The following is a 21,832-nucleotide window of genomic DNA, read 5'->3' on the forward strand; positions in this document are numbered from 1 at the left end:
TATGCATCTGTGTGCCCGTGTGCTTGCGCTGTCTGTGAGCACGTGTGTGCATGTGTGTGTGCTGTCTCTCTACATGTGTGTGCCCATGTGTGCGCTGTCTGCATGTGTGTGCAATGTGCCTGTGCTGTCTCTGTACATGCATGTGTTCCCATGTGTGCGTGCTGTTTCTGTGTGCACATGTGTGTGCCTGTGTGTTGTGCTCTGTGAACACATGTATGCCCATGTGTGTGCACTGTCTCTGTGCATACATGTGTGCCCATGTGTGTGCATTGTGTCTGCATGTCTGCATGTGTGCCCATGTGCGTGTGTTATCTCTGTGCATGCGTGTGTGCCCGTATGTGTGCTGTCTCTGTGCATGCGTGTGTGCCCGTGTGTGCACTGTCTCTGTGTGCATGCGTGTGCAGGTGCCTTGGACAGCCTTCTCCCCCGCCCCCCTCTGTGTCTCACTTCTCAGAACTGAGGCGCTTCTGAAGTGTGTGAGCGACTCTCCGTCGGCGCTGTGGTGGGCACGCAGGGTGGAGGCAGGGCAGGAAGCCCCGCCTGACGGTCACCGAGGCCCCGAGCAGACTCCGGGTGTCTCTGGGGTGTGACTGGGGCTGGAGGCGCTGGCCCGGCCCGTTTGAGCGGGTCGCTTCTTGTTGTGCCTCTGCCTTCTGCCCTGCAGTCGGACGTCGAGGGACACGGGGTGGGGGGGGCGGGTCCCCTCGTGACTCGAGCAGAGCGACCGGGTGGGCCGGGCTCGCGGGGCCGTGTAGCCGGGAGTGGGCCAGGCTCTTGGGGCTGTGTAGCCGGGACTGGGCTGAGCTCACAGGGGCCGTGTAGCGGGGAGTGGGCCGGGCTCGTGGGGACGGTGCCCGGGCACAGGCCCGCGTCCTCACGTGTGCTAGTGTCTGGCTCGCCCCGGGGGCCACGTCCTGCCACGCCGGGCCCTCCCCGCCCAGGCCACCTCTGCCCCGAGACGGCACGCAGGGGAGGGAGGCACCGGGCCGGGATGGCCGCCCCCCGCACGCGCCCGGGGCAGAGACGCCGTGCACCAGCGCCGAGACCCCCTGGAATTGACCTGCAAAGCGTCCCTCAGGGCACCGGCCTCGCACCCGGCCAGCCGAGGTCAGTCCCCGGCATCGCGTGGGCCCCCTGAGCACTGCCAGGAGTGACCTGCGTGCAGAGCCAGGAGCAGTGACCCCTGAGTGTCACCGAGTGTGGCCCCAAAAACCCAAACCAAGAGAAACCCACAGCCCCAAAATAGAACAAAAACACACTCAACCACACGGAAAGGGCAGCAGCTGGGCTCAGCCCGAGGTCCCGGGGGGCCGGCCCAGAGGGAGACCGGAAGGACAGGTGCGTTCCCGAAAGCCGCGGGGACCAAAATAACCCGCCAAGAAACTCCCGTCAAGATGCAGATCAAAACAACCATGAGATACCACCTCACACCACAGAGACTAGCACACATCCAAAAGAACAAAAGCAACCACTGTTGGAGAGGATGTGGGGAGAAAGGGACCCTTCTACACTGCTGCTGGGAATGCCGACTGGTCCAGCCCCTTTGGAAAACAGTATGGACGATTCTCAAAAAACTAGATACTGAGCTCCCATTTGACCCAGCAATACCACTGCTGGGAATATATCCCAGAAAAGCCAAAAAGTATAGTCGAAATGACATCTGCACTTATATGTTCATCGCAGCACTGTTTACAATAGCCAGAATCTGGAAAAAACCCGAGTGCCCTAGAACAGATGACTGGTTGAAGAAACTTTGGTACATCTATACAATGGAATACTATGCAGCTGTTAGAAAAAAGGAGGTCATGAAATTTGCATATAAGTAGATCGGCATGGAAAGTATCATGCTAAGTGAAATGAGTCAGAAAGAGAGAGATAGACATAGAAAGATTGCACTCATCTGTGGAATATAGAATAACAGAGTAGGAAACTAACACCCAAGAATAGAAGAATAGTAGAAATAAGTACCAGGAGGTTGACTCCATGGCTTGGAAGCTGGCCTCACATTCTGGGGAGAGGGCAGCTCAGAGAAGGGATCACCAAGTGTAATGCGGTCGGAGGCCATGCGGGGGAAGGGTGATGCGGGCTGAATGCAGGCTAGACACCGAACACGGTGGCCACTCAACACCTTTATTGCAAATCACAACAGCTAACTAGAGAGAGAGAAGAGAAGGGAATACCCTGCCACAGTGGCAGGGTGGGGTGGGGGGAGACGGGACTGGGGAGGGTGGGAGGGATGTTGGGTTTACCGGTGGTGGAGAATGGGCAATGGTGAAGGGATGGGTTCTCAAACTTTGTATGGGGGTAACGAGCACAAAAATGTATAAATCTGTAACTGTACCCTCACGGTGATTCACTAATTAAAAATAAATAAATTTAAAAAAAAGGAGGCAAGTTAGCGGTGGGAACAAACCTGGAGACATTGGTAGAAAGCAATTGGCACTGGTGGTGAAATTGGTGTTAGAATATTGTCTGCCTTAAAACTATTGTCACTGTCACTGTCACTGTCATCCCGTGGCTCATCGATTTGCTCGAGCAGGCACCAGCAACATCTCCATTGTGAGACTTGTTGCTGTTTTTGGCATATCGAATATGCCACGGGTAGCTTGCCAGGCTCTGCCATGAGGGTGAGATACTCTCGGTAGCTTGCCGGGCTCTCTGAGAGGGGCGGAGGAATCGAACCAGGGTTGGCTGCATGCAAGGCAAATGCCCTCCCCGCTGTGCTCTCGCTCCAGCCAAAAACTCTATTATGAATCACTTTACCAATCATGGTGCCTCAATAAAAATGTTTTTTAGTAGAAAAAAAAAAAAGAAACTCCCGTTACCGGGGGCAGGCGGCTGAGACCACAGAGGCCTCTGTGAGCCCAGGAGATGGGGCTGAGGCCACTCGGCCACACAGCCAGTCGGCACACGCAGGCAGGGCACGGCCGGGACCCACGGGGTGGACGCTGCCCCGCCAGCAGCGCTGGCCACGTGTGGAAACAGCCCGGGGCCGTGTCTGTGCGGGAGCTGGACTGGACAGTCCACAGGGAACGGGGGCCAGGCAGGGCTCGCGCCAGCTGGCCCTCGGGCTCTGCCCCTCTGTGGGCAGCCGCCCTGGCAGCCACCGGTGAGAGGGAGCATCTGCCCGGAATCCCACCTGCCCACTCAGACGGGGAGGGACCCCAAGTCGGCCGACCTGACCCCTTAAGGCTTCGTAAGGGGACGGGGCAGCCCAAGTGCCGAGACTCAGGCAGTTTGGGGGTGTCCACGGTGCAGCGGCCGCGAGCAAGGACGGGACTCCGCAGCTCTGCGGAGGGGTCCAGAGAGAGTCGGGGGAGGGACCTCTCGTGGGGGGGATGGGGGCCCTGGGACGGTGGGGAGGGCTGGCGCCCCAGGAGCTGCGTCCACAGTACCCAAGTCACCTTCTGAAATAAAGACGGAGCCCCAGGCTGGGCCGAGGAGGGCAGAGCAGGGAGGGCCTTCGCCCCTGGCACCCCTGTGACTCCAGCACAGCGCCAGGAGTAAGCACTGGGCGCCGCTGGCGTGCCACCTAAAAATCAAGGTTTAAAGGGAAGTGGGAAGGGGGGTGGAGAGAGGGAGGAAGGGAGGGGGAAGAGAGATGAGGGAGGGAGAGAGGGATGGAGAGAGGAGAGGGAGAGGGAGGGATGGGGAGAGAGAGGGAGGGAGGGAGGGAGAGGGAGAGGAAGGGATGGGAAGAGAGGGGAGAGGGAGGATGGGGAGAGAGAAGAGGGAGGGAGGGAGAGGGAGGGAGGGAGGGAGAGAGAGGAGAGGGAGGGAGAGAGGGAGAGGGAGAGGAAGGGATGGGGAGAGAGGGGAGAGGGATGGAGAGGGAGAGGGAGAGGGAGGAAGAGGAAGGGATGGGGAGAGAGGAGAGGGAGGGAGGGAGGGAGGGAGAGGGAGGGAGGGAGGGAGGGAGAGAGAGGGAGGGAGGGAGGGAGGGAGAGAGAGGAGAGGGAGGGAGGGAGGGAGGGAGAGGGAGGGAGGGAGGGAGAGAGAGGAGAGGGAGGGAGGGAGAGAGAGGGAGAGGAAGGGATGGGGAGAGAGGAGAGGGAGGGAGGGAGAGGGAGAGAGGAGAGGGAGAGAGGAAGGGAGAGGGAGGGAGGGAGGGAGAGGGAGGGAGAGAGGGATGGGGAGAGAGAGGAGAGGGAGGGAAGGAGAGGGAGAGAGAGGAGAGGGAGGGAGAGGAAGGGATGGGGAGAGAGGAGAGGGAGGGAGGGCCTCTGGTGCCCGCTGTCCCACCAGCAGGCCAGGAGGGAGTCAGGGACCCTCCCCGAGGGAGTTGGTGAGAAGGCAGGTGTGGGCTGCCCGGGGAAAGGTCTGTCCTGGGCCCGAGGCAGCTCCCATGGGGGACGGTCCCATGGCCCCAGCAGCTCTGCCGGCTCCTGAGCGCCCCCTAGGGGCCACTCCCTGCGGCGCCCGCATCCGCGCTGGTGTCCTGGGGCACCCCCAGCCCCTGCTATGGCCCCTCTGCACTAGCCAGCAGCCCCCGCTGAGGGTCCTGCCCAGGACGGGGCAGTTCGGGGCCAGCGCGGGAGCCCGGCCTCTGTCCCCGCGGCCCCCAGACCCCGCAGGCCGCCGAGCCCGGGGCTGAGCAAGCACTGCTGGTGACGACGCTCGTCTCAGTGCCTTCGAGGACACGGGCAGAAGCCGCCAGGACCCTGGAAGGGCGTCCTCGGCTTGGGTCAAGGGCCCAGAGAGCGGAGGGCGGGGGCAGGGCCCGGACAGAGGGAGCAGGACCGGGCAGCTGCCTGCAGGGTAGGGACTGTCGTCCCGTCTCTAGAGAGGGGACAGGAGGGTCTCTGCCCAGCGGCCACTCAGGAGGGGACAGGGACGCCGTCTCCGCCCGGCGGTCACTCAGGAGGGGACAGGGACACGGTCCCCTCCTGGCGGTCACTCAGGAGGAGACAGGGACGCCGTCTCCGCCCGGCGGTCACTCAGGAGGGAACAGGGAGGGTCTCCGCCCAGTGGTCACTCAGGAGGGGACAGGGACACGGTCCCCTCCTGGCGGTCACTCAGGAGCCTCTGCTCCCTGACGGGTCCCTCCCAGGCCCACCCGGGCTGAGGGCGTCCGGCTCCCCCTCCCTCCCCGGCTGGGTTTAGTGCGGGAGCAGCGAGACGGGCACTCTTGCTCCGCTGCCCACGTCTGTGGTGTGGCCGTGGCCGCGTCTGTCCGTGTCCGTGGACACGCGGTGCCCGGCCATGCTGACGGGCAGCAGGGAAGTCAGACGGGCTGGTGGCCGCGGGCTGCCCTCCCTGGTGGCCGGGCACGTCCGGCCTGTTATCTGGCCGGTGGCGGCTCGTGCAGACGCTGGCAGGGCCGTGGTGGAGGCCGCCTGACCTCCCGCCCCTGCTGGGCAGCGGCCTTGGGCGGCAGCTCGCCCTCCTGAGTCACTGGCCGCAGGCCGAGGCCCCCCCTGCTCCCACACGATCCCAGCCACGCTCTGCCCGGGACAGAGTGGGCGGGACCCGCAGGGTGGGCACTGGTGTCCCCTTGGGGTCCCCAGCTGTCACCCCCGCTCTCGTGCCCGCCCGGCTGCGGTGCGGGGACCGTGGGCGGGGCCCCTGGCGAGGCCCTGGTGCTCTCCCGGGTTTGGCTGTTGGGGGGAGGGGGCGGGATCACTGGGGCGCCTTGACTCTGTGCCCCGAGCACTTTCCTCTGCCCGCGTGAGCTGCTGTGAGAACCTGGCTCAGGGCTGGGGAGGGCCCAGTGGGGGTCTGCGTGCGGGGCGCTGGGCGCGGGGCCCCTCGTGGACAGCTTCACAGCGCAGGGGCAGGGCTGGTGGTGCGGCGGGGTGGGGTCTGGCGGAGGTCTCGGGGGCCGCGTTCCCGTCCCCTCTCCGACGGGCGCCCCGGCTCCCCCCGCCCTCAGGAAGGATGTCGCCCTCCGAGTGGCTCCTGAGGACGCGGGGCCGCGGCTGAGCAGCCCAGGGGGCGGCCGGGAGGTCCTGCCCCGCATCCTGGCCCGCCGCCCCCTGGGCCACAGAACCGGGACTGGCTGGGCAGGACCTCAGAGCGGCCCTGGACGCTCCCGGCGTGCAGAGTCGGCCCCGTGCTCCCCACCCAGCCCGTGCTCCAATACTCAGCCCTGTGCTCCCCACTCAGCCCCGTGCTCCCCACCTGTCCCCGTGCTCCCCACCCAGCCCCGTGCTCCCCACTCAGCCCCGTGCTCCCCACTCAGCCCCGTGCTCCCCACCCAGCCCCGTGCTCCCCACTCAGCCCCGTGCTCCCCACCCAGCCTGTGCTCCCCACCTGGCCCCGTGCTCCCCACCCAGCCCCGTGCTCCCCACCCAGCCCCGTGCTCCCCACCCAGCCTGTGCTCCCCACCTGGCCCCGTGCTCCCCACCCAGCCCCGTGCTCCCCACTCAGCCCCATGCTCCCATACTCAGCCCCGTGCTCCCCACCCAGCCCCATGCTCCCGTATTCAGCTCCGTGCTCCCCACCCGTCCCCGTGCTCCCGTGCTCAGTGTGCACAGGGCTCCGTGGGCCGTGTCCTGGTGGGCCTCCACAGCCCTGTGGGCTCCTGGCCTCTGGCCTGCACACACTTCACACCGGCTACCCCGAGGCTGTGCTCCCGAGCACTGGCCCGGCCTCTTGCCTGCGGTGCCCGAGAGACAGCGCGGGGTCGGTGCCGGCCTCGTGTGCAGTCGGTTGAGGCCTGTCCCCGAGCCCCTCCCGGCGTGGTCCCTGAGCACAGAGCCAGGAGTAAGCCCCGAGCACTGCCGGGTGTGGCCCCAGACGAGGAAAGGGGGAGGGTAGTGGGTGGGAAGCGAGAGTCCAAGGGGGCTCCGGGGCGTGACTCGCCGAGTCCTCGCACCCGGGCCAGCCCAGCGGGGGAGGTGCGGCCTGTACCCCAGCAGGCCCGGGCGGTGCTGCCCGGCTCGCTCTGGGCCTGTTGCTGGTGGACGGGACCGAGCGCTTTGGCCTGCCCCCCGTGGACTCGCCCGGCGTGCCCCGGTGCTGGGGGCAGGCGTGTGTCCCTGAGCCGTGTCCCGTCCGGGCCGCTGTCTCCTCGCGTCCTGGCAGCGTGGCCAGCGTCCAGCAGAGCCCAGAGTCCTCCCGGAGCCCGTCGGCCCCGCCCCTCCGGCCTAGGGACCCCCACCCCGCCACGCAGGGGTGCGTGGGGGGGAAGCCCTGCGCTCCAGGAGGGCGGGGCCCCAGGAACACGGTGTCACGGGGCTCCCGGGGTTCTCCCTCGGGGGGGTGTCGTGGGGCAGAGAACAGCCGCCCCCGGGACGCCGGACGTGCTCCTGGCCCGGCCCACGCTCTCTGCACTGGCCCCGAGGCCGTGTGCCCAGAGCCCCAGGATGGGTCAGCTGTCCCGGGCGCTGGCCCTCCAGGCTCCTCAGGGGGATGCCTTGGCCTCGCCCTCGCGGGCGTCCATGGCACCAGCCCTGCCCCGGCACCGTCAGAGATCCACGTGTTCCCGAGAGGACGGCGGGAGTCCCACGCTGAGCCCCAGTGCTCCCCACTGGGGCATCTAAGAAGCCGGCCTGGGGGTCCTGCAGGGGGCAGCGCCCGCGCCTGGGGGAGCCCGGCCGTGCGGGCGCCCACTCCGGCCCCCATCCAGGCCAACCTTCCAGGGGGACCTTCTGGAAGCTTCCAGATCGCTACAGACTCCATGCCCAGAAGAATCCAGGTGTCCCCTGGACAGATCCCATCAGTGCTGCCTTCCCTGCCGTGGCGGAACCTTCCGGAAGGTCTAGGCAATGGCTTTTCGGTGTGGGACTGCGGCGGTGGCCGTGGGCATGGCCCGTGGGGCAGCACGGAGACGGCCGGGCTTCCTGCGATACCCACCAGCCGCCCGGACCCCCGGGCGCCCCCTTCCTGCCTCGCATCAGCATGGAAGATCCGCGCTGGCCGAGGGGTGGGGCCCAGTGCTGGGCGGACGGGGGTCCCGGAAGCCCCCGGGGGCCTCCCCACGGCAGCAGGCGTCCCCCCAGACCAAGCCCCCCTCCACAGGCCCAGGGGTCACGGCCCCTTGTCCAGCCCGGCCCCGGCCCCGACGACACCCCTCATGGAACTATTTTTTCCGGATTCCTTGGGAAGTCGGAGCCTGGAGAAGAATCTCAGGAACTGCTCCGGCCGTTCTGTGAGGAGACAGATAATGGCCTTCCAGCTCTCCCCGCAGGAAGCGTCTGGGGGGCATTGTTCCTCCCAGGGGGCCGGCCCCGGGGCCCGCATGCTTCTGAAACAAAGGCCAGTGGTCGTGCCCGCTGAACTCGGCCCCTCGGATCTGCCCGGAGATAAGGCCCGGCCCGGCATGCCAGCCGCATTCCTGCGCCCGCGCGATTACCAGGCGCCCGGCGGCCGCAGGGCCAGGCCGGGCAGGGGCCAGGCCGGGCCTCTCTCCGAGGCCGATCAAAGGCGGCCAGGCGCGCCCAGCCGGTGCCCGGCTCCGTGGAACATATGAGCCCGACTTCCTGCCGTGACCTCACTCCTGGCCGACAGACGCTGTGGGTCTGGGGATCACGGGGTCTCCTGCTCTGCCCCTGCCTCTGCGGGCCCCTGGGCACGTCCCTGGGTGGTCTCAGAGGCTGCCCCCGGTGGCCGGGCAGGGCTCACTGTGCTCAGCCGGGTCCCGGGGAGGTGTAGCGTGTGCGTGTGCATGTGAGTGTGTCTGTGTGTGTGTGCGTGTGTGTGCGCGCGTGTGCGTGCCCATGCAGGCGGGTGCCCTCGGAGGCCCTGCTGCGCCCAGGACGCCCCCAGGGCAGGGCAGTGAGGCACACCGCAGTGTTCCTTGGCTGGTGCTTGCGGGCGAGGGAGCCCCGTGCCCAGGGCCGCCCCGGGGACCCCCACCCACAGCTCGTGCCCCAGCACCCAGGCCAGCCCCACCTGGAAGTACCGACTGTCCAGCCGGAGGCCAAGTAAGTCACAGAGATGCCAGAGCCCAGCAGTCGGGCACGAGCTCGTTCAAAGGCCCTGGGAACCCATCACGCCACACCCACGCACGCACACTCACACATGCACAAACACACTCATGCACACTCACGCTCATTCTCACTCATGCAGACACATACACTTGCACACACGCTCACACTCATGCACGCCCACACGCACAAGCTCACACACTCACCCCCCGTGGCTCTGGCGGTTGGGTCCCCAGCCCAACCTCCTGTCCTGCAGGTGCTCAGGGCCTGGGCTGGGTCCCCAGCACCCCGGGAGACTCGGGTCAGTCACGGCCGTCCTGGGGCTGGGTCCACGCAGGGCGGCCCCACAGGAGACACGGGGGGGAGCGAGGGTCCTGCTCAGGACACTGGCTCTCAAGGGGGCTCCTGAGCCTGCGGCCACCGGCGGCGCCCAGGGCCCAGCTCCAGCCTGGACACTTCCTTGGACACTTCCAGCCTGCGGGGCCCAGGGCCGCCCTCAGGACCGTGGCCACAGCGACACCTGCTGGCGCAGGCGAGTATTGCAGCCGGCTCAGCTCCTGTCCAGTTCCTGCTCTTGGGCAGACACGCGGCCTGTGTGGCCGCCGGGGGAGTCACACCCCGTTGGCAGAGACCCCCCAGGGGCTCAGAACTGATGGCCAGGGAGACCTTTGGAAGGGTCAGAGACACACTAGAAAATGTTCCCATGACGGCAGGTCAAACGCTCCGCAGCCCCCAGTCTCCCGAGCCCACCAGGAGTGAAGCCCGAGCACAGAGCTGGGAGTGACCCTGAGCACGGACACAGGAGTCAGCCCTGAGCACAGAGCCGGGATTTACCATGAGCACTGAGCTAGGAGTCAGCCCTGAGCAGAGCCGGGAGCGACCCTGAGCACTGAGCAAGGAGTCAGCCATGAGCACTGAGCTGGGAGTGACCATGATCACTGAGCCAGGAGTGACCCTGAGCACTGAGCCAGGAGTCAGCCTTGAGCACAGTGCCGGGAGTGACCCTGAGCACTGAGCTGGGAGTGACCCCTGAGCACGAAGACAGGGGTGAGCCCTGAGCACAGAGCCGGGAGTAAGCTCAGAGCCCCACCAGATGTGCCCAACTCCGACCCCCGAAACCACCCCAGGGTCCACTGAGCTCAGGGCTACCACTCCCTTCGGTATTTTCATCCTGAAATGCAGCTTTTGGTGCAAAGGCAGAGACAGGCCCACGGGTGTGGTCTGAGACGGAGGCTCAGCTCCGAGAGATGCAGGGATCCCCGGACACTCACCAGGACCCGGGTCCATCCTGCAGGGCGACCCCGCCCCCCTGGGGGCTTCGAGCCTGCCGGAGTGTTGAGGGAGGGTCTCAGGCGGGCAGGGAGTCCGTCACGTGAGGGCAGAGGGAGACCAGCACCCAGCTATGGACCCTCCGGGCGCGGATGACGAGACCCTCAATCCTGACCCGTGTTTCAGGAGAAGCAAAGACAGGACCTTGTTTTGTTTTTTGGGTCCACTCCCAGCTCTGTGCTCAGGGCTGACTCCTGGCTCTGTGCTCAGGGCTGACTCCCAGCTCTGCGCTCAGGGCTGACTCCCGGCTCTGTGCTCAGGGCTGACTCACTCCTGAATCAGGGATCTCTCCAGGCTCAGGGGACACTCTGAGGTGCAAGGGATCAAACCTGGGTAAGCTGCGTGCAAGGCGAGTGCACAATGGTCACCTCTGTACCATCTCTCCGGCCCCAGGACCTTGGGTTTACCTACCACACGCGCGCACACACACACATACACACAAATACACGTACTGAACTTCTGAGTAAATGCAAAGATCAAACTGGGTTTCCACCCCCGGAACCAGCAGGCAAAGGTCCCAACGGCCCAGCAATGAAGGTGAAAGGTCAGGTGGAAACGCCGGGCCTGGCAAGGTGCCCCCTGGGTCCGGAACCTTCTTGGTGAAGCTGCAGTGCCACCGGCTGTCGGAACAGCCGCTTCCAAACCGTCGCCGCTGGGTCAGCCGCTGTGACCGCAGAGGAGACTCGTGGGCGCGGACAAGCGACTCGAACCCGCACGGCCCTGGCAGCAACGCACCACGGCAGCGGGAGAAGCCGAAACGGCACCATGAGCTTGAGCCGGCAGCCACCAGCCTCGTGGGCAGGGGAGCAGGGCCCGGGCCGTCCCGCTGCCCCCTGCCACGGCACCACCACGGGCCACGTCCGCCAGGCGGGCAGCCAAGGCAGGGACGGCCATGCTGACCCCACCGAGGCCCCGGGCTGTCGGCCCTCCCCGGGCCCCGACTCACGGCGCTGGCACGGGGGGCGCACTGCAGACCCTCCCGGCACCCCCAGACTCCGGGGCAAGGGCCACGTCCGGCTGGCGCCACCCTCCACGCGGACCTTTCCGGAATCAGGTCCAGCCCCGGCGGCGGGCAGGGAAGCACACGCACGGCTCGGCGCCCACCAGCTTTAATCATCCCCACACGCGTGGGGTCGCGTGCGCAGGGACTCCGGGGTGGGGGTGAGGGTGGGGTGGGGGCACTTCCTGGTCTTTCCCGGGGAGAAGCCAGGGAGCCGGGCTGGGCGCCTCAGCCCCGCCACAGGGCCGGCTCCCGCCGCTGACCAGCGCTGCTGACCAGCCGCTGACCGGCGCTGCGGGCGGGGACGGGCCCTAGAAGGCCGCGAACCTGCCGAGCTCCTGCTCCATGCGTGCGTACTGCGCCTGCAGCCGGGCCCGGGCGCGCTCCTGCTCCGCGTCCACGGCCGCCTCTCGGCCGCGCTGCTCCTGCCACAGCCCGTCCCGCCGCCGGGCCTGCAGCTGCTCGCGGGCCGAGCAGTGCTCCTGCTGCACCTGCGGGCGACCGGCCAGTGACCCGCTGCCCGCGAGCCGCGCTCACTGCCGCGTCCGCTGGGCGCCCGGCTCCCTCCACCCTGGCACTGGCCGCTGCCCCTCTCAGCCCGGCTGGCCGCCCCAGTGTCTGCACCGCCCACTGCCGGGGCCCAGGGGGGCTGCGTCTGCTCAGGGGCCGCCCCTGGCCGGGCCCCGCCCAGTGCCCCCGGCACAGCCCCCCGGCTCAGGAGGAAGCGCCCAGTGTCCGCCCACGTGGGCAGACGGAGGGGCCTGGACACACGCGGCCCGGCCCTGCCGTGACAGGTTCTGCCTCGCTGCCTCGGCCCGGGACGCAGCCCGCTGCTCCGGGCAGTCCCTCGGCCGCGCAGGGCGCGGAGCAGAGTCAGCTCCGGAGCACTGAGGAGTCCGTGAGGACGAAACGCAGGCTCTCATGCCTGGCGCACCTGCGCGCCGCGCCTCGGAGCAGAAAGACGAAAGACGGGAATGACACTGCACCAGCGTGCCGGGTGTTCCTGGGGCGGGGCGGGGGGCGCCCGGCCCGCGGGCTGCGACCCCGACTCACCCTCCGCCACTGCTGCTCCCTCCGCTGCAGCCTGTCCGCGGCCTCCGACGCCGCTGCCACTGCAAGGGCGGGACCCGCTCAGGCTGCGCGCCCCCCGCCCCCGCCCCCGCGGCCCCCGCCCCCGCGGCCCCCGCCCCCGCGGCCCCCGCCCCCGCGGCCCCCGCCCCCGCGGCCCCCGCCCCAGGCCCCTCCTGCCCCTTCCCGGCCCCCTCTGCGCCCGCACTCACGTCTCTGGAGCACCGGGCCCAGGTCCCGCAGCGCGTGGGCGCACGTGGGCAGCGTCTGCTCGCTCGTCTCCCCGATCACACTCTGCAGCTTCTCCAGGGCGCGCAGCTCCCGCAGGCCGCGCTTCTCCTGGACGGGGCGGGGGCCTCAGCCACACGCGCGGCTTCCCGGGAACTCGTAACATGGGGGGAGGGGTCAGGGATCCCGGAGGATCTCAGGGGATCCCAGCAGGGTCACGATGGGGATCTCGGGGGATCCCTGCTGGGTCACGGGGATCTCGGGGGAATCCCAGCAGGATCACGGGGATCTCGGGGGTCACAGCAGGGTCACGGGGATCTCGGGGATCACAGCAGGGTCACAGGGATCTCGGGGATCACAGCAGGGCCACGGGGATCTCGGGGGGCCCAGCCGTGTCAAGGGGATCTTGGGGATCCCAGCAGGGTCACGGGGATCTCGAGGGTCCCAGCAGGGTCACGGGGATCTTGGGGATCCCAGCAGGGTCACGGGGATCTCGGGGGAATCCCAGCAGGGTCACGGGGATCTCGGGGGTCCCAGCAGGGTCACGGGGATCTTGGGGATCCCAGCAGGGTCACGGGGATCTTGGGGGGCCCAGCAGGACAAGGCAAGGTCACAGAGGGTGCCCAGGGATCACAAGAGAATGTGAGGTCCCCGCAGGTCTGGCACAGACCCGTGGGCAGCTGGTGCCTGGACGGACGGAAGGACAGACGGACAGGAGCCATGTGTCAGGGTCCACCCACGGGGGCTGGCACGAGGGCTCAGGAGAGGACACCCACTCCCCACCCCCACAGGAGGGGCCGGGGCTGCCTCGCTCCTGCCCATCTCTGAGAGCACACCTAACCCAGCGCCCAAGGGCCATGATGGGGGCCACTGACGCCCCAGGGTGAGGGGACACAGGCCCCCCAGCCCTGTGGGCCCATCAGGAAGGGAGGGTCCTCACCCCCCACAGTGCTCCCCAAACACCTAGGACCTTCCTGGGCACTGCCCCCCATGGCCCGGGTGTGAGCACTGACCATGAGAGTCACTGGGCAGCCTGCGGGCCCATGAGAGTAGAAGGGCAGGGAGGGAGGGACCCAGCCACGACAGTGGGGCTGATCAGCACCGCGCAACCCAGGACACGTGGTGCTGCCCCGCCTCTGGCCCGGTCAGACACACGTGGGCCACTGGAGACAGCTCTGGGGTGTGTGTGTGCACCGGTGTGTGCATGAGAGCCTGTGTCAGCGTGTGCAGGGGTGTGTGCTGAGACATGTGTGTGCAAGAGGCTGTGTGAGCTTGTGCAGGGGTGTGAGCTGAGAGCCTGTGTGTGCATCAGCCTGTGTGTACATCAGCCTGTGTGAGCGTGTGCAGGGGTGTGTGCTGAGAGCCTGTGTGTGCATCAGCCTGTGTGAGCGTGTGCAGGGGTGTGTGCTGAGAGCCTGTGTGTGCAAGAGGCTGTGTGAGCGTGTGCAGGGGTGTGTGCTGAGAGCGTATGTGCAAGACGCTGTGTGAGCGTGTGCAGGGGTGTGTGCTGAGAGCGTGTGTGTGCATCAGCCTGTGTGAGCGTGTGCAGGGGTGTGTGCTGAGAGCGTGTGTGTGCATCAGCCTGTGTGAGCGTGTGCAGGGGTGTGTGCTGAGAGCGTGTGTGTGCATCAGCCTGTGTGAGCGTGTGCAGGGGTGTGTGCTGAGAGCCTGTGTGTGCAAGAGCCTTGTGAGCGTGTGCAGGGGTGTGTGCTGAGAGCCTGTGTGTGCCCCGCCGGCAGGAGCCCCGGGCAGTGCTGCACGGGGCGCGTTCCCCCACTCACCTCGAACTCCTTCAGGAAGTAGCGGGTCTCTCCCTGGATGACGGGCCTGTGGTCCAGCAGCCGGGAGTGGATCTCCCCGAGGTCTGCGGACAGAGGGGTGCGGTGAGTGTGCATGCGGGGGCCAGAGCCCTAGTTGAGATGCCCTGGGAGGGCGGCCTGACCGGGGTGACAGGTGACAGGTGACGGGCGCAGGAACACGAAGGGGGGGAGGAGCTGCCACCCAGGGGGACCCAGGTCCCAGGGCTGGGCGCAGCGGGGCTGGGGCCCGCAGGGGACGGGAGGACCCCGGGGGCTGCGGATCTGCGCCCAGAGCTCGGTCACAGCTGGGCGGGGGTCCCCGGGGTCCCTGCAGGGCGGCCGAGCACGGGCTGGGGGTCCCCGGGGGGGTCTCTACAAGGTGGCTGAGCCCGGGCCGGGGTCCCCGGGGTCCCTGCAGGGCGGCCGAGCAGGGGCTGGGGGTCCCCGGGGGGAGGGTCCCTGCAGGGCGGCCGAGCAGGGGCTGGGGGTCCCCGGAGGGGGGGTCCCTGCAGGGCGGCCGAGCAGGGGCTGGGGGCCCCCGGGGGGTCTCTACAGGGAGGCTGAGCCCGGGCCGGGGGTCCCCGGGGGGGTCTCTACGGGGCGGCTGAGCCCGGGCCGGGGTCCCCGGGGTCCCTCAGGGCGGCCGAGTCCCCCGCCCGCTCCCGCCCGCGTGGACACCGCACCCTTGATGACCAGGTGCGCCGGCCCGTCCCTGCGCGGGCCCCCCGCGCCCGGGGCCGCCTCTGCAGCCGCGGGGGTCTCGGCGCCGCCGCCGCTGCCACTCATCCCGCAGACCCCGCCCCCCCGCGCCGCGCCTGCGCGCTCGCCAGGCCCCGCCCCCGCGGCCCGGGCGCGGGTCTTGGACGTCACGAGGGCGCTGGGCCGCCGCGTCTCGGCCGAGCGGCGCGGAGTGAGGGCGCGTGACGCCGGGGCCGCCATGCCGGTTAGGGGCGGAAGTGGGCCTGGCTCGCGCCCCGCGGGGGGGACTCCCGGGCCGGCGCGGGGGGCGGGGCCTGCAGTGACGTCACGCGGCTGTTCCGGGCCCGCTGCTCGCTGCCCTCCCTCCGAGGGTGGGCAGTGGCCGAGGGGAGTCTGGTGCAGCGGTTAAAGCCTCGGAGCCAGACGGACCCGGAGCCGGTTCCGATGCACGCGCTGGCCTGCCGCCCCGTTCCCCGGCGGCGGTGCGCGCGGCTCGTGCCCGGGGGAGGCCGCAGAGCCGCCCCTCCTAGTCGGCCTTTGTGTCTTGCAGCCGCTCAGGCATTTTATCTATCTATTTATTTATTTATTTATTTGCTTCTACACGGAGCAAAGCTGTGGGTCTCTCGTTCCCCCAGTCTGGGGATGAGAGGGAAGGGCCACTGGGGGCAGGAGGCCGAGCCTGGGCAGTGGCTGGGGACACCCGGGAGCAGCCCACTGGCCTTCGTGCACACCGACCCGCCCACCTGCCCGCTGTGCTGTGCGGTTCTTGGGAAGGTCCTGCTTCAGTCTGCCCCTGTTTCTTTCTCCACTTAAAGAAAAACTACAGGGGCCGGAGAGATAGCACAGCGGGGAGGGCGTTTGCTTTGCATGAGGCCGACCTGGGTTCAATCCCTGGCATCCCACATGGTCCCCCAAGCACCTCCAGGAGTAATTCCTGAGTGCAAAGCCAGGAATAACCCCCGAGCATCGCTGGGTGTGACCCAAAAAGCAAAAAAAAATAAATAAAAACTACAGGGACCACGTCCGGTGGGGCCGGAGTGTGGCATGCAGTATGTGGGATCAAACACGCCGGCCTGGGCCTCTGCCCCGACCCCCCGCCTCCCCACAGGGGAAACCCAGCTTTCTGCTCACGCGGGGTGGGTGGCTGGCGGCGCCCTCTGTTTGCAGGGAGGGGCCCTCTCGCCTCCCGAGGAGTTTATGGAGGGAAGTTGAGGGAGGAGACGGTTTTCCCGGAGCGGCTGGGAGACACTGCAGGTGTGTGGGCGTCCCCGTGTGAATGTCAGTGTCTCAGCCAGGATGTTGGCATTGCTGCAAGCCCTGTCCTCGGTGTGCCCCACCTGACTGTATCCGGGTGGGTTTATTTCTAGTCACTGTCACAGCGTGTGTGTGTGTGTGTGTGTGTGTGTGTGTGTGTGTTTTATATGTCCCGGGCCAATCAAGGCTTGAATAGCTCTGAAGGCGCAAGGCGCACCTGTGCCCCCTCCTGGTCTCACCCTGCGTCCTGCCCCGGCCCGGCCTGGCCCCTGCCGCTCCCTCCAGTGAGACAACGCTGGGATCGGAGAGTCGGAGAGTTAGTCTCGGGCGTTTCCCTGGCCGCGGTTCCCAAACCAAAAGTAAAAATGTTCGAATTTAGGACATGAAGGAAGTCGGGTAACTGAGTGCTTCTGTGTTCTCCCTCCGGCCCGCGTGGCACGAGACCCTTCCCACGCTGTGACCCTGGTGTCATAAGGGTTTCCTCGTTCGTGTGCTGGTCAGGCTGTGACCCTGGTGTCATAGGGGTTTCCTCGCTCGTGTGCTGGTCGGGAGTCGAGGCGTTTAAAACCTGGGAACGTGTGAAGTTGGTTGGAGCAAAGCTCTGACTTTGGGGAAGTCATGTGCTCTGCGGGAGCCTGGGAAAGTAGGAAACGGAGGAAAATGAGCCGTTCCGCGCACGCTGAGCTCATCGGGGGACGCTCAGCGCGAGGTCCGGCCGGTGGGGTCATTTATTTATTTTTAAATCAAAACCACATCAGGAGGTTTCTTTGGGAACGTTTTGCTCGAGGAAAGCTGTTCTGAAGGGGCTTTAAAAAGGAAGACCAGGGTTGGGGTCCCCCGGCCTGGGGCAGGTTGGGGGCAGCTGCACGGGGCCTGAGGGCCTCCCGGGGGCGGCCCTGGCCGCCTGGTGCTGAGTCTCCCTGCCCACGGGCGCCCCCCACCCCCCCGAGGCTGCTGGTGCAGCCAGTTTCTGGAGGACCCTCTGGTCACTGACAGGATCCTGGGGAGTGACACCCCGGTGGGCCGTGGGGCCGGCTGGGGCGTCAGCTCCGCTCTGGCTCCAGCCCTCGGCTCAGGTGAGCGAAACAGACAGAGGGTGGAGTGAGGGGTGAGGGCGGCTGCCCCATCACTGTCCCCCAGGCTGGCGGGAAACAGATCAGGTGGGCCCAGTGGACTGTGCTGGGGGAGTCCCAGCTGGCCCAAGACCCCGTGCTCTCATGTGCATGCATGTGCTTTACTGTGCGTGTGCATGCATGTGCACGTGTCTGTGCACACATGCTTTCATGCACACGCATCTGCTTTCATGTGTGTGTGCACTGTCTGCATGCACTGTGCTTCATGGGTATGTGCTTGTGCATGTGTATCCATGCATGTGCTCTGTGTGCATGCGTGTGCGTGTGCATGCGTGTGCGTGTCTGCTGGGTCGGAGCAGCCAGGGTGGTCTCCATGACGGGAACGTAGGAGTTGACGGATGTGGCTCGGCAGCTGTGGGCCCTGCCACCCGACACAAGCCTGCAGCCTCTCTGTGCAGACCTCGGCCTTGGCCTTGGCCTTGGCCAGTCAGCCGGTGGCTTTTGCGTTTGGAGCTTAACTCGGCCGGCGGATGACATTGGAAGGTGACGCTCCTCGGACTTGGCGAGCCCGATCTGTGGGCCGCGTGGGCCTGTGGGTGGGCCCTGGACGGCGGGCAAAGGCCCTGCAGACCGAGCCTCCGAGATCCCCAGCCTGGCCCCCGCCCCCGCCCGGGGAGTAGCGGGTCTCTGGGCGAGGGGGTAGCCCACATGTGTTCTCATCTCGGCAGGATGTGGGCACGCGAGGAGCCCGCGGGGAACGTGAGCCTCAGCGCAAGTACCCAGGCCTGCCCGGACCATCCCTCGTCCCTGCAGGGCTGGGTGCGGCCCTCGAGCCCGGCTCCCGGGGTTATGAGTCCCGAGACGAGGAGGGCTCGGGGACGGCAGAGCCCCGTGGACCCAGACTGCCCGGCCGGGAGACACACGAGGGCACCCTCCTCGCCACTGCCTGGCAGTGAAACTCGCCCGGACAGCAGGGAGAGTCAGGCGCTCGACTCTGCTTCCGCAAACCAAGGCTCCGACTAAGGCGGCCAGAGATGCAGCCGCGTGGCAGGCGGGGGCTCTGGGAGTTAGTGCCGGGCCCGGCAGGGACACGCCAGACCCCGCACTCGGACCCGGCGAGGCCAGCAGGGATGCCAGCACCCGACTCGCCCGCAAGGGCTCGGGTCATGCCGGAGAGACGCAGGGCTGCGAGCGGGGCCCTTCCTGGCTCTGACACGGGACAGACGCTCCGAGTCCTGCCCCACGCGCCTGAGCAGAGCTTGTTCTCTCTCTCCCTCTCTCTCTCTCCTTCTCTCCCTCTCTCTCCTTCTCTCCCTCTCTCCCCCTCTCCCTCTCTCTCCCTCTCTCCTTCTCTCCCTCTCTCTCTGTCTCCCTCTCTCTCTCTCTCTCTCTCCCTCTCCCCCCCTCTCTCTCTCGTCCCAGACGGCCACGAGGCGGCTGCTTTCCCAGGAAAGGGCTGTGGGGCACCTGCCGGGAAGGTGCATCCCAGACTGCCAGCTGCACCGCCCGGCTCCCACCCAGCTCCGCTGCTGTGGGCCCGCGCGTGGCGGGTGCGCTGTGGGCCGGGCATTGATGGTGGCTGAGCCCAGCACCCGCCAGCTTGAGGCGTCTCTCCAGGCAAGGCTCCTGCTCCCTGCTGGGCTCCTGCGTGCAGCCCCCTGCAGGAAGTGGGCGAGTCGGCATTGCCTGCTGTGCCCCCCCAAGCTCATGCGTCTCCTGCGGTGCCTTTGTCTGAGGCCGGGATGGAGCAGAACCTGACAAGCACTCTGGCAGAGTGGCTCAGTGGTTAGCGGTGAGTCAGACTCTGAGATAAAACATCCAGGCTCTGTGACCTGGGGCAAGTGCATGGCTCTCTCTGTGCCTGCTCAGCATTCGGGCAAAAAGGGGTGAGTTGGGCTGGAGCAATAGCACAGCGGGGAGGGCGTTTGCCTTGCACGCGGCCGACCCGGGTTCGATTCCCAGCATCCCATATGGTCCCCTGAGCACCGCCAGGAGTGATTCCTGAGTGCAGAGTCAGGAGTAACCCCTGTGCATCGCCGGGTGGCACTGCCACTGATCGGGCCCCATCAGGTTCTGAGGAGCCCTGCTCTGAGCACCCCGCTCTCCGGGGCCCCATCAGGTTCTGGGGAGCCTGCTCTGAGCACCCCACTCTCCGGGGCCCCACCAGGTTCTGGGGAGCCTGCTCTGAGCACCCCACTCTCCGGGGCCCCACCAGGTTCTGGGGAGCACTGCTCTGAGCACCCCACTCTCCGGGGCCCCACCAGGTTCTGGGGAGCCTGCTCTGAGCACCCCACTCTCCGGGGCCCCACCAGGTTCTGGGGGAGCCCAGCTCTGAGCACCCCGCTCGCCGGGGCCCCACCAGGTTCTGGGGAGCCTGCTCTGAGCACCCCGCTCTCCGGGGCCCCATCAGGTTCTGGGGAGCCCTGCTCTGAGCACCCGCTCTCCGGGGCCCCACCAGGTTCTGGGGAGCCCTGCTCTGAGCACCCTGCTCGCCGGGGCCCCACCAGGTTCTGGGGAGCCTGCTCTGAGCACCCCGCTCTCCGGGGCCCCACCAGGTTCTGGGGAGCCTGCTCTGAGCACCCCGCTCTCCGGGGCCCCATCAGGTTCTGGGGAGCCTGCTCTGAGCACCCCGCTCTCCGGGGCCCCATCAGGTTCTGGGGAGCCTGCTCTGAGCACCCCGCTCTCCGGGGCCCATCAGGTTCTGGGGAGCCTGCTCTGAGCACCCCACTCTCCGGGGCCCCACCAGGTTCTGGGGAGCACTGCTCTGAGCACCCCACTCTCCGGGACCCCACCAGGTTCTGGGGAGCCTGCTCTGAGCACCCCACTCTCCGGGGCCCCACCAGGTTCTGGGGAGCCTGCTCTTGAGCACCCCGCTCTCCGGGGCCCCATCAGGTTCTGGGGAGCCCTGCTCTGAGCACCCGCTCTCCGGGGCCCCATCAGGTTCTGGGGAGCCCTGCTCTGAGCACCCCGCTCTCCGGGGCCCCATCAGGTTCTGGGGAGCCTGCTCTGAGCACCCCGCTCTCCGGGGCCCATCAGGTTCTGGGGAGCCTGCTCTGAGCACCCCACTCTCCGGGGCCCCACCAGGTTCTGGGGAGCACTGCTCTGAGCACCCCACTCTCCGGGACCCCACCAGGTTCTGGGGAGCCTGCTCTGAGCACCCCACTCTCCGGGGCCCCACCAGGTTCTGGGGAGCCTGCTCTGAGCACCCCGCTCTCCGGGGCCCCACCAGGTTCTGGGGAGCCTGCTCTGAGCACCCCGCTCTCCGGGGCCCCACCAGGTTCTGGGGAGCCTGCTCTGAGCACCCCACTCTCCGGGGCCCCACCAGGTTCTGGGGAGCACTGCTCTGAGCACCCCACTCTCCGGGACCCCACCAGGTTCTGGGGAGCCTGCTCTGAGCACCCCACTCTCCGGGGCCCCACCAGGTTCTGGGGAGCCTGCTCTGAGCACCCCGCTCTCCGGGGCCCCATCAGGTTCTGGGGAGCCCTGCTCTGAGCACCCGCTCTCCGGGGCCCCATCAGGTTCTGGGGAGCCCTGCTCTGAGCACCCCGCTCTCCGGGGCCCCATCAGGTTCTGGGGAGCCTGCTCTGAGCACCCCGCTCTCCGGGGCCCATCAGGTTCTGGGGAGCCTGCTCTGAGCACCCCACTCTCCGGGGCCCCACCAGGTTCTGGGGAGCACTGCTCTGAGCACCCCACTCTCCGGGACCCCACCAGGTTCTGGGGAGCCTGCTCTGAGCACCCCACTCTCCGGGGCCCCACCAGGTTCTGGGGAGCCTGCTCTGAGCACCCCGCTCTCCGGGGCCCCACCAGGTTCTGGGGAGCCTGCTCTGAGCACCCCGCTCTCCGGGGCCCCACCAGGTTCTGGGGAGCCTGCTCTGAGCACCCCGCTCTCCGGGGCCGCGGGCACTGAGGTCCCTGACAAGTAATTCTCACGACTTCCTCGTTCCCCGTGACGGAGGCGCCAGGTGCTGCCGCTGTGGGGGTCGGGCAGACCCAGCCGGGCCCCTTCCTCGGACACGACAGGGTCACGGGCACACCCTACGCTTTGCGTCTGGCCACAGCTTCAGGTCCGAGCCTGCGGCTCTCAGCACTGGCCGGGGTGGGGCCTCCCTGGGCCGAGACTGTCCGTCTGGTCTCCTTCCTCCTCTCCCAGATGGTGACCGGGACACAGCCTGCAGCCGGGCCAGGGCTCAGGGCCTGTAATCACACACACACACACGCCCAGACGTGCACACACGCACACACACACATGCACGCATGCACACACACACACACACGCATGTGTATATGTTCTTCACATTTTTGATTCTGGGGTCACACCCGGCTGCTCAGGCCCACTCCTGGCGGGCTGGGGGGCTCGGTGCTGGGGACTGGACTTGGGCCGGCTGCGTGCGAGGCAAACGCCCTCCCTTCTGCCCCTCTCTGGCCCAGGACGGGGGGCACAGGAAGGTGCCCCTGCCCTGCTGGGGCCGTACCGGGCCCCGGGCCCCCACTGACAGAAATCAGGCTGCAGAC

General features: G+C 67.4%; 1 protein-coding gene across 1 annotated transcript; it reads right to left on the bottom strand.

Annotated features, from left to right (window-relative positions):
• Positions 1-11,292: 11,292 nt before the first annotated feature.
• BLOC1S5 (biogenesis of lysosomal organelles complex 1 subunit 5) lies at positions 11,293-15,118 on the bottom strand. The gene is made up of 5 exons (XM_055127193.1): positions 14,978-15,118; positions 14,277-14,359; positions 12,480-12,606; positions 12,253-12,311; positions 11,293-11,690 (listed from the first exon to the last, which is right to left on the bottom strand). The coding sequence occupies exons 1-5, from the start codon at positions 15,078-15,080 to the stop codon at positions 11,511-11,513; spliced, it is 552 nt and encodes a 183-aa protein (XP_054983168.1). The 5' UTR covers positions 15,081-15,118; the 3' UTR covers positions 11,293-11,510.
• Positions 15,119-21,832: the final 6,714 nt, after the last annotated feature.

Source organism: Sorex araneus, chromosome 2, assembly GCF_027595985.1.
Source record: "Sorex araneus isolate mSorAra2 chromosome 2, mSorAra2.pri, whole genome shotgun sequence".
Classification (NCBI taxonomy): Eukaryota; Metazoa; Chordata; class Mammalia; order Eulipotyphla; family Soricidae; genus Sorex; species Sorex araneus.

Coding starts and splice junctions, on each gene's coding strand:
- BLOC1S5 (XM_055127193.1), bottom strand. CDS start 15,080: ATGAGTGGCAGCGGCGGCGGCGCCGAGACCCCCGCGGCTGCAGAGGCG. Junction 14,360..14,977: donor GGCGCACCTGGTCATCAAGG/GTGCGGTGTCCA, acceptor CTCTGTCCGCAG/ACCTCGGGGAGATCCACTCC. Junction 12,312..12,479: donor GGGCCCGGTGCTCCAGAGAC/GTGAGTGCGGGC, acceptor CCGCCCTTGCAG/TGGCAGCGGCGTCGGAGGCC.